At 51.1% G+C, this 11,017-nt stretch overlaps 1 protein-coding gene across 2 annotated transcripts in view; it reads left to right on the forward strand.

Annotated features, from left to right (window-relative positions):
• The first annotated feature begins 1,416 nt into the window (after positions 1–1,416).
• Positions 1,417–11,017, forward strand: part of LOC146186342 (uncharacterized) — a 126,389-nt gene continuing 116,788 nt past the window's right edge. The window contains exon 1 of one of the 2 annotated variants that reach the window (XM_084607117.1): positions 1,417–1,935. In XM_084607117.1, the coding sequence (XP_084463243.1) occupies positions 1,695–1,935 (241 nt within the window). In that variant the 5' untranslated portion in view covers positions 1,417–1,694. The remainder of the gene's footprint in view (positions 1,936–11,017) is intronic. The other variant, XM_084607118.1, reaches the window with a different exon arrangement.

The following is an 11,017-nucleotide window of genomic DNA, read 5'->3' on the forward strand; positions in this document are numbered from 1 at the left end:
CAACCATGTGAAGTTTTCGCTAGTGCCTTTCTCACTTTTTAAGGTTTGCAATTCCTGCCTCCTTTCTCCGGGATTTTTTTCTTGGCAGTGCACGCGAATGAGAACCGTTATTCAAAATCCAGCTCGCGCGCGTGGGTGCCTTTACCAGGCGCGCGCCGGCGCTCTCGGGAGCACGCGTGATGACATATGAAACCGGAAGAGAGGAACGCAGCCCACGCACAGGCGGAAGTAGAGAGAGCACAGAGGCATGCGGGGAGGGTGGCTAGGCACGCTTTACCCCCGCCCGAAGCCGTGATCGATCTGAGCGAGCTTCGAGCGGGGCGCTGCACAGATTACAGTGGTCATTGCACTGGCTTTTGCTTCCCCTGCTTCCACCCCCTTCCTCACTGCAGCGTCAAAGCGCCGGACCCAAAAGAACAATGGAAACACCAAGCGCTAGAGAAAGGCTGAGTGGTTTGCCTTTGCTCTACAGCTATGCTGTGGGGAAGGAGGAATGCGCCGTAAGAAAAGCAGGCGTGTAGGATAGTCTGGACTTCGGTTGGGGCGGGGGAGAGATTTGAGGGCGAACTAATGCTCGCTTGGCGAGGGAGGGAGCCTTGCCGGAAGGAAGGGGTTTAGCAGTTTCCAAGTGCGCGAGCCAAGAGAAGCGGTGGTTGGGACTGTTGGTTTGCCACCACCCCCGGGTCGTTTTCGTTTTTCGCTTTCTACTGCAGCCTTCTTGGCAGTTTCGACAGTACTAGCAAGGCCTGAAAGGGGCGTCAGCGGCGGCGTCGGAGGGGAAGCGGGCGGGGTGGACTGACAGGCTTCTTTCTAGCGGGCGCGGAAGGGTCCCAGCCTAGCGCGCTGGTCGACGGAGGAGGGGGGGAACCAAGCAGGAAGGAGGCTCGGGAGGGCAGCGGAGAGTCCAGCGTGTCACTGCGGTTTCCGTGAAGAAGGATCATCAGCCAGTCGAGCTTGGAGGGGGGAAGAAAACCATCATTTCGGGGCGGCGAGAGCGGATTGAAAAGGCCTCCCCTCCGCCACAGCCATGACCGCGCGTGCGAGCGGCGGCACGGCTGGGTTGGGTAGCGGCGCAGCGGACACGCACACGGCTGCTGCCGCCGCCGCAGCCTCCTTCTTATCGTCTAGTCGCGTCTGGTCGATAATAATAGTAATAAATAGAGAGCGAGGAGGAAGTCGCTTTCTCATCCTTCTCCTGCTTTGGCCTCGGTGGAAAGGAGGCTGAGCGAAGAAGGAGAGAGGGGCGCGGCGATGCCTACTGCTGCACTGAGGGGAGAAAGGAGCAGGAGCGGGGGAAGCGGCGTCGCCATGGCAACCATTGCCTTGAACGTCGTTAACGTGCGCGCAGGCGCACTGCATCCGCTCCTAATGATAATTAAACGGGGCTGTTGCGTGCGGCGGCAACCGTCGGCGCTGCGCTGCTAGTCGGGACGGGCGAAAGAACCGCGCGCCGAGTGCGTCGCCGGCTGGGAGTGCGGACGAGCGGCGGCTGCGGCAGCAGCAGCAAAGCACAGGCGCTGTCGGCGGCGGCGGCGTTTGAGCGCGGTCTCCCCCGTCAATGGCGGCCGCTCCATCTTGCCGCTGCTGCGTGTGACTATCGTCAGGGGGTGGTGGCGGCGGAGGCGAGGCCCAGTGACTGCGGCGCCGCCCTGGTGCCCACTGCGGGCGACGTCGACGAGCCGCGGCGATCCAATATGGAGCTGGTGCGGCGGTCCAAGAATTTCAGCGTCGCCGAGAGCGACGCGCTTATCACGCTGTGGAGTGACCCGGAGACGCAGAAAAAGTTCGACTCGGCCTACCGGCACTCAGTCATCTGGGAGATGATCGCCAACAAGCTGCGCATGCATGGATACGAGCGCTCGTCGATCGACTGCAAGACGAAGATTAACAACCTCAAGGCGACGTACTTCAAGTTCCGCAGGATCTACAGCGCCGGTGAGTACGACTTGAAACGGGACGTTTGCACGGTTGACGCTCGAGCCCAACCTCGGTTATGCGCGCCGCGCGGAGGGACATGCTGGTTTTCGCCAGGCCTCTAAATTTTTCTTCCCACCAGCGTCCGTTTTTCGGAAAGCGCGGTTTCCGGGTTAACCCTTTGGGTACGCTCCCGCGCGCAGGGCGCGCGTCAGAGTGAAATGAGCAGAGGAGAGAAGGAGCGAAAAAAAAAAAGGGATAAATGAAGAGCAAAGGGAGGCTGCAGTTGAAGGAAAGCTGGGGAGCGAGAGGGCACACCACAACACGGAACGGCCTCGGTCGCGCGGGGTGTCTCTGGCTCGATCGATAGCACGCTGGCCAAAGTCAGCGAGGCGGCAATGTTTTGATTTGCAAAGGCGCCAGCCGGGCCGCTCTCGCTTTGCAGGGGGCGTCGGAGTGTTCGCGGCGCCGCAGTCGCTGCAGGAAGTCTTCCGGTTTCCACCTCCTCGCCTCACCGCTTCCTTCCTTCCCCCAAACGGACTCCGGCTTGCGCGCGATGTCATCATCGGTACAACCGCGGACGCTTCTCGGCTTGGCGCCGGTCGAGTGGGACGCGCGAGGATGGATCAATGGTTCTGGGCTGTGGCCATCCACCCGCTTGCACTGCCTTTTGACGCATGACTTTGCATTCAAACTCGCGTGTGCGCCGTTCGCGAATGTTGTGTTTTGTGCTACCAACCTGGTGACCTGATCTGCTGAGTTTGTCGTTGCTGAAGCCCCGTCAAGCATAAAGCCCATTTCCACTTCTACGCCGGTTGGGTGAACTGCTGTGAGAAAAAAAAAGAAAGAAAATGTGGCTTCTTCATGTTTCTGTTTTCACTGGAGACAACACAGGGTGGTAATCGAAAGTTTGGTTGCCATATCGGTGGCGTTCCTTAATTCTCCCCGTACCTCATCCGCGTTCGGTAATACATTGTGCGAGTAGGCGTCTATGAAGAAGCCTGATATTGCTTCTGGGTGTGAAACAGGCCGCTCGATGTAATCACGCTGGCCCTCAGCCGCCACCGGACGCTCTCGGCTCTACCACTGCCATAGCCAGGGGACATGCTACGCGCTTCATCGTTGGCGTTCCATAATGCATTGTTGAAATATGCGTCCACGAATGAGTTTGATATCGTTTCTAAATATAGGCTCGGTGCTTGATAAAAATTAGGCGGGGTTTAACTTTGCTTAAACCGATTGAGGTGAGCATGGTTTTGCTTGGAACGCAGCCGTGCAGCGCGAATTAAGGAACGCCTGCGAGTACGTCGCTCTCATGTTGAGCATATAATTCAGCATGATATCAGTGTAGGAGAATGTGATTGCGTGCGCCTTTGGCTATTTTCTTTTCATTGTGTGAAGCGTTTTATGGGCACATATCCATATGTCTCATTGACTTCATATAATGTTTCCAAAGGCCAAGTTTGGGGGAGAAGCACAACTGTCATTTTTGGAAGTTTGGCTTCACAGCACTGCAAAACGAAAGCACTTTGAACTTGGAAGCTCAAACCTTAACTCTGATCACGCTCGAACGTTAAAAATTAGCAGGACACTTAAGCTCCGCCATTAAGGGTCAGACACGACAGCGTTTCACACACACTAGAGTAGTTTTGTCAGTTATCTTTGTGTATATATTTTATTTTATGTTCTGCCGAGAGATACGGCGCCTTAAAACTTGATGTGGCCCAGTGCGCGTTCAGGGGAACGCGTTGTGTTCGATGCAACGCGGGGGCGACTCCACAGTTAATTACGCAATATTCACACACACGGAGGATGTTTTTCACTTTTTTCTTTCATTCATTGTGGATTTTCGCTTTACTTCGTGCAACAACGACGACACCGGCTTTTCTGCGACACGGGACCATTAAGCTCTCGCGTAAAACCTCGTCGATCGATACATACATGCGGACGAAAAATAGAATCGAGTTGTGGTGGCAAAACTGCGTTCCAGCGCGCTCTGTCAATGGAAGCATATGCTGAGCTTACAGCAAGGGACCGGGAGACGTATCCTGCAGTTTGGGTGCTCTTATAACGGCTTTATCCCAAAAGGGAAGGAGGCAGTTGCGGAGAGACGGAGGGAGGTTCTACGCTGTGTAGACCTTCGCTACCACCTGAGCCCTATATAGGATCTTGTCTTTGAGATCAAGCTGTGGAACTGCGAAGGACAGCTTCCCACTGCTCCTCTAAATGAGAACTGAGTGCCTGTGGGTGGGGAAAAAAAAAGGAGGGGGGGGAGGGGTGGTGAGCACAGTCCCATATTATGTGGTCGAGGTAGGATCTGGCCAAGCAAAAATGACCAGTTGAAGGAGGATAGATACCTAGGTGGATGAGAGGGCGAAAGGCAGGAGTGGGAAATTACCGAGTCTGAATCTGACGCCTTGGAACCTCGAGGTAACGAGAAATTTCGCGGTGTGATGAGGGATATAAAGGGGACGCTGAGCTCGAATCACGGCCAGCACGTGTTCTGAAAATTATGGTCACCCTGGTGACGAAGCGCCGCAAACGAACGCGTTCGGCGCGGTGCTTATTTTGGCTGTAGCATCTGCATGAGCGTCCGTGCGTCTGCCTTTCTTGTTGGTTGGTTGGTTCACAGGAAGGGAAAGGCGCAGTATCTGTCACACTCGTTTCTGTGGACACCTGAACCGCGCCGTAAGGGTAGGGAGGAAGGTAGGAGCGAAAGTGGAAAGAGAGAAAGAGGAGCCGTGGTGGAGGGCTGCGGAGTAATTTCGACCACCTGGGGATCTTTGACGTGCGCTCACATCGCACAGCACACGGACGCCTCTTCGCTTCGCCTCCATCGAAACGCAGCCGCCGAGGTCGGGTTCGAACCCGGGTACTCCGGCACAGTAGACGGGCGTCTTAACACTGCACCACCCTGGCAGGGCTGCCTTTCTTGTGTCTGCAGAGAAGGTAACTGGATGTGTCCTCCACTCGGGATTACAATTCCGATGTATTATTAGACCACGAGGCAGCCTTCGTATGAACAAATAATGTATCCGCTTCATATAACCGTGTCGAATTCGCACTTTTACGAATTATTTTCAACTTCCATTTTGTTTTAGTTTACGTACTTATGACATCCTACAGACGATTCCTCAGCTCACTGAAGGTTTGGTTTGTGCGGATTAACGTCCCAAAGCGACTCAGGCTATGAGAGACGCCGTAGTGGAGGACTCCGGAAATTTCGGCCACCTGGGGTTCTTTAACGTGCACTGTCATCGCACAGCACACGGGCGCCTCGCTTTTCGCCTCCACCGAAAAGCGGCCGCCGAGGCCGGGATTCGATCCCGCGTCCTTGGGAACAGTAGTCAAGCGCAGTAAACACTGCGCCACCCCGGCGGGGCATTAGCTCACTGAAACCGCTGGGCGATCTAAAAGCGATGTAAGTCAGGATTTGCGTTTCTCGTCATAATCCACACAGAGTGCGTCTAGTGACATTGGTTTTGAGTGTCTGGCAGACACTTGTCTGTTTTTTTTTCCGTTTGTATATATGTCTTGTACCTAAACGAAGGCGACAAAAATTTTTCATTCAGGCGTGCAAGGCGCAGAATGGACAGATTAGCAGTAGTTGCTATGAAAGCCCTTGATAACGGCACCTCGCCGCGGTGGTTTAGTGGTTAGAGTCCGGAGACGCGAATGCGTGATCTCGGCCGTATAGAGGGCGCGTTTCGACAAGTCCAGGTGACTGAAAATTTTCCAGAGCCCTCCGCGTCTCTTATAGCCTGAGTCGCTTCGAGACGCTAAAACCCATTAACTTAAAGCATACACTTGGCAGCCACTGAAAATTATTGCCAGTATGCTAGCATCACCCTGTGTTCTGCTTTCCTTCCGATGAAGCTTAGGCACTCGTTGAGATGGCTACTCGGTGGCATAGTCTCAAGTGCTCGTCTCTGACGCCTCGATATATTGCTCCACAGCAGCTTCCTCGCGATTTTCTCATTTGCCGCTTTCGTCTATCGTGTGACGTAATCAGAAAGGGGGTGCTGGCTTCGGCAGATGTTTTGTGACTGCTTCCACGGTGACTCCCGTTTTACTTACAGTGTGTGTGTGTGTGTGTGTGTGTGTGTGTGTGTGTGTGTGTGTGTGTGTGTGTGTGTGTGTGTGTGTGTGTGTGTGTGTGTGTGTGTGTGTGTGTGTGTGTGTGTGTGTGTGTGTGTGTGTGTGTGTGTGTGTGTGTGTGTGTGTGTGTGTGTGTGTGTGTGTGTGTGCGTGCGTGTGTGTGTGTGTGTGTGTGTGTGCGTGCGTGCGTGCGTGCGTGCGTGCGTGCTCCGACTGGTATTCTTAAGTGATTAAAATTCTTGTCACTGATGCGATTAAGTTGTGGCATCCCTCCATCACGTACAAGTAAGGCACCCGAAATACACAAAATTGTTTGGTGTTTTTGCAACTACCAAGTTTTCAGTTTCATAAGGGAATGTAAGATGCAGGAAGGCTCGTTATGACTTGATCCTCGCGAGTGTCACTTACTGTGCATTTTTATTTCTCGGTCGGGCACGCACCGGCAATGGCAGCTTGTGTGGGTATTATGTGCAGCGGGCATCAACTCTATCCCATTAAAGGTATCTCCTCCGCTGCACGGCTCCCCGACTGAAACATTTGCGTGTGGATGAGCATGACGTCACGTTATGAGTGTATGCCTCGGTGACTGAATAGTGGTCGCAGTACTGTTCGCAAGTCTTCGTCATTGATGACGTCATGACCGGCGTGTGCTACTGAGAAGTGCTACTGAAAAGCAAGGAGCCCGTGGGCTGTGCGATGCCAGTGTGCGTTCATGTGGTCGAAATTTCCGGAGCCCTCCACTACGGTATCTCTCATAGCCTGAGTCGGTTTGGGACGTACAGACCCTGTAGACCATACTAAACGATTTGTCACAGCTTGACGTGTCTGCGTGCCTATATGAACCCAGTGAGATGTAGAGACATTCACAGGTGCAAGTAGTTACAGCGTGAGGCGACTCTGGCTGCCGCGGCTCTGGAAGTCGCGCGCTGCATCCTGCGACGGGTTGATGTGTGTAGCGTAGCTTTCTCTTTCCTTTTAAGCTTTGTTTACTGCGCCGCCGCGGCTTCCGTCTGCTAGCTTTTCCTGGTGCTTCAAGGTTCGCAGTTGATGTTTTGCAGTCGGAGCATGGCTGCCTGTGACGTGCAGCGCGAGCGTGACCTTCGTCTAAATGAAGCTAACGCGAAGCGAAGCAAGTCTGCGGCGACGCTCTCTTCTCAAGAGTGCTCTTTCTCTCGTACATACGCGCGTGCATCGCGCACTTCCTGTGTGCGAAATCAGCGGGCGTGCTTCGCTTTGCACAACCTTGTCCTGCCCAGGCGGCGGAGGAGAATCGCCGGGCACTGCCGAGCGTCTTTGCTGGGCACTGGAGAACTCATTGAAAACGAAACGAATGAATAAATTCTAGTTTGGCTGGTTCAGCGACGGAAGAGATCAAATGCAAATGGTCTATGTGTGAGGCGGTCGAATGTTTAGGCGCTGGTCCTTAAAGATTCCTTCATTTGTTCAGCATATACCTGCTTGGTTAACAGACGAGCACTTCTGTAGAGGAAAAGAGAGACACGAACAGTCGCCCTTGTTCTTTTCCCTGGGGAAACGTCTGTCTGTGCATTCCTGCCAGTTTCTCATATGGTTTAGTGGGCTATGCGGAACTTGCCAGGAGTCTCCGTAGCGGATCGTCCCGGCTCTTTCTCTGGGCTTCACTTTTTGATGGCTAAGTTTGCACGCCCAATTATTTCCAAATTGAGTAGGAGGGCAGAGCGCATTTCTCTGTGTTGTAGTCGGATACAACCAAAGTCCGCAGTAATTTCTCACATAATTCCTCCGCGCCAGAAAGTAGTTCGCCGTTAAAGCGTTTCTGGTTACTTAAATAAAAAGGACAGTAAGGGAAAGGCGCACTATCTGTCACACTTGCTATGTGGACACCTGAACCGCACCGTAAGGGAAGGGATGAAGGTGGGAGTGAAAGTGTAAAGAGAGAAAGGGGAGCCGTAGTGGAGGGCTACGGAGTAATTTCGACCACCTGGAGATCTTTAACGTGCGCTAACATCGCACAGCACACGGACGCCACTTCGTTTCGCCTCCATCGAAACGCAGCCGCCGAGGTCGGGTTCGAACCCGGGAACTCCGGACAGTAGTCGGGCGTCTTACCACTGTACCACCCCAGCGGGGCAAAGGACAGTTACAAGCTCAAGAATTTCGGTGCCTCCGGCTTCTTTGATAGAGTTGAATTTAAAAAAAGCTAATCTGTTTCACTTTTTAGCTGTAATACACACGTCGAGTGTCATGACCCATAGTTAGAGAGTGCTGTTTCCTTAGTCTGTTTCGAGTCTCAGGAGCAGTTTTCACTATTCAAATATCTTTAGCATTCCGAGCATTTGTTAAACCTTCGTGCAGTTTAGTGTCGCGTTAGGTGGGTCGGTCAAAGGACCGTGGAATCGGGGCACTGGATCGGAGTACCTGTGAAAGCTCAGTGCGGAGAACAAGTTTAGTTATCGTCGCAATCGTTGGGTTGGGACGCGCAAGGACAACAAGGCTTTCTTTTTGGCGCATCACAGGGCAAACAAAGCAGTATCTGTCGGAAATTCTCCGAACGTTATCAGAACAACGCCTGTCCCTCCTCCGCCCCCGTTTTTTCATTAAAAAAAAAAAGAAGAAAATGGTGGCGTGTCACCGTTTCGCTTCAACCACTCTACATTTTATCGACATTTCGTCCTTTCGACCGGCGTTTTACAGTTTTTATTTTATATGGAAAAAAAAAAAGGGGGGGGGGGGGGGGGCGTGTCAAGTTTCGCTTCAACCACTCTACATTTTATCGACGTTTCGGCCTTTGGACCGGCGTTGGACTGCACTGCATGCTTGTCGGTTTGCACGTAATTAATTATATTGCCCATTGCTCTCTTTCTTAATCTTTCAGTTCGCTGTACGATAACGCGTATATACGTAAGCACGTGATCGGGTAATTCCATGCAACAGTAATCGGAGCATTTTCACTGTTCACAAAGACTTTATCTGCGGTGTTGGGGCACAGAATTACATTTACTACGAAGTTGCATTTTGCAGTGAAAGAGCAGATTCTGTTTTCCTGGAAAAATGCCTCCTTGTTCCCGTGATACGAAGGAGCTTTAGGTGAATCCGATAGGCATTCTGCTCCTCCTTGCGCGTGCATTCGATAATAATAATAATAATAATAATAATAATAATAATAATAATAATAATAATAATAATAATAATAATAATAATAATAATAATAATAATAATAATAATAATAATAATAATGTTGACGTGAATTTCTTCGGGCGACTCACCAGGAATGGTTTATAACGCGTGGTAGGAGTCAGAGCTCGTATAGAGCATTTTCTCTATAGGATTGTACCTTCACAAACGCAGGTGCAAAGAGGTGACGGCACAAAAGGTGAAAATGCCGCGTACGATAAAGGAGATAGGGAAGGTCGCGGCTGCCTTGCTTGTCGTGACCTCGGTGGGTGACAAGTGAAGACAGAAAGAGCACGTAATGACGATAAAAGGAGTATAGGCTGTTTGCAGGTTATCTCGGACGCGCCTGGTACTTTGAGACACTCCTAAAGAAACCCGGGATATTCGGCTGGAAGGTATGCGAAGGCTCCTGTACAATTTCTGCCTGCTTTTAACGTGCACTGACATCGCACAGCACATGGATGCTACTCCGTTTCTCGCCTCGGTGGAGGCGGAACGGAGTGGCGTCCGTGTGGTGTGCGATGTCAGTGCACGTTATAGAACCCCGGGTGGTCGGAATTTCAGGAGTAATCCACTAGAGCGTCTCTCATATCCTGAGTCGCCTCAGAGCGTTAAATCTTGAAAAACAAAACAAATTTCTTCCTGTGTTGACAGCATTGGCGCGTCACAGATTTTGTACTTTTGAAGTCATCAAATAGTTCAACTTGTTGACGTGTGCTTTCAGATTCGTCGAAATTTGTTTTTTGTGGTGGAAAACCTTTAAGCTTGTCACGTATCCGGGACACGGCCATCGCCATCGGCACAAGAACTTTATATAGCTTGCGCTGGAAAATGTCATGTTGCTATATAAAATTACTAAATATTTTTCAATCTTTTGATGGCATGTCACCTTCACTGCTGAGCTAAAGTTGGAATTATCCGAATTCAGTTTTCATCTTTCATTTAAGATGACAGAATCCTTTTCATGAGTACGCGGCTTTCGCCCGCGCTTGGACATCCGGAAACCCTCACCTCGACTTTGTTGAACGGTGAATGGAACCAGCATTTACTACGTCTTTTCTTTTTTCTTTTTTTTTAACGATTGGGGGGGGGGGGGGGGTATTGTCGGAGTCTATGCCGCTGTCTTATCATTATCCACTGTAGCACGTAACCAACTGTACAGTGGAATACTCTGCGCTGAGGTTTCAGTGCGGTTCTTTATTTTTCTTTTATTGTTTTAGATGGGCGCACATTTTAGCCTTTTCTGCTTGTAATTGCATTTTCTTTTAGTTGTGTCATTCGTACACCACTGTGTATGTTACTAAAGCGGTAGTCAGGTTTAATAATCACAACCAGCACTTTCAAGCACCGCTGGACTGCTTCCTGCTCAATAATACCTTTCCACTGTAGTCCCTATGTCGCGAGAGGAATTTACGATTGCTTCTTTCCCCTCTGTAACGGTACCAGTGTTCGTCATGAGCAGGATCCTACTGGTCGTCCGTTAAGCATTACTAGCCCGAGGTCCATATATTGTATGCACTGCATGGACAAGTTCTTCGGTTTCGGCATTTACTATAGATAAGTTAGCCGGATTGAAAATTGGAAACAAGAGGCGTTGGAGAGTAGATTACGAATCATGACATGAATTAAAAATAGGCGTTCTATTTCCATTGGGGCATTCATCATCGAGAGAGCGTAGCTTGGCTTGTAAATTTGTAAATGTAGTAACGGTTGAAACAGATCGGCATATTTGTTAGAGTCTCGGTGGTTAACATGTAGTTTTGATAGAGTTCAGCCATAATAACGCCCCCCCCCCCCCCAAATTCCCCCTCATCATTTGATGGGTAGTATGCGTGCCTGGCGGGGATCAAAG

Source organism: Amblyomma maculatum, chromosome 6 (genome assembly GCF_055883805.1).
Source record: "Amblyomma maculatum isolate TAMU_Amacu chromosome 6, ASM5588380v1, whole genome shotgun sequence".
NCBI classification, from domain to species: Eukaryota; Metazoa; Arthropoda; class Arachnida; order Ixodida; family Ixodidae; genus Amblyomma; species Amblyomma maculatum.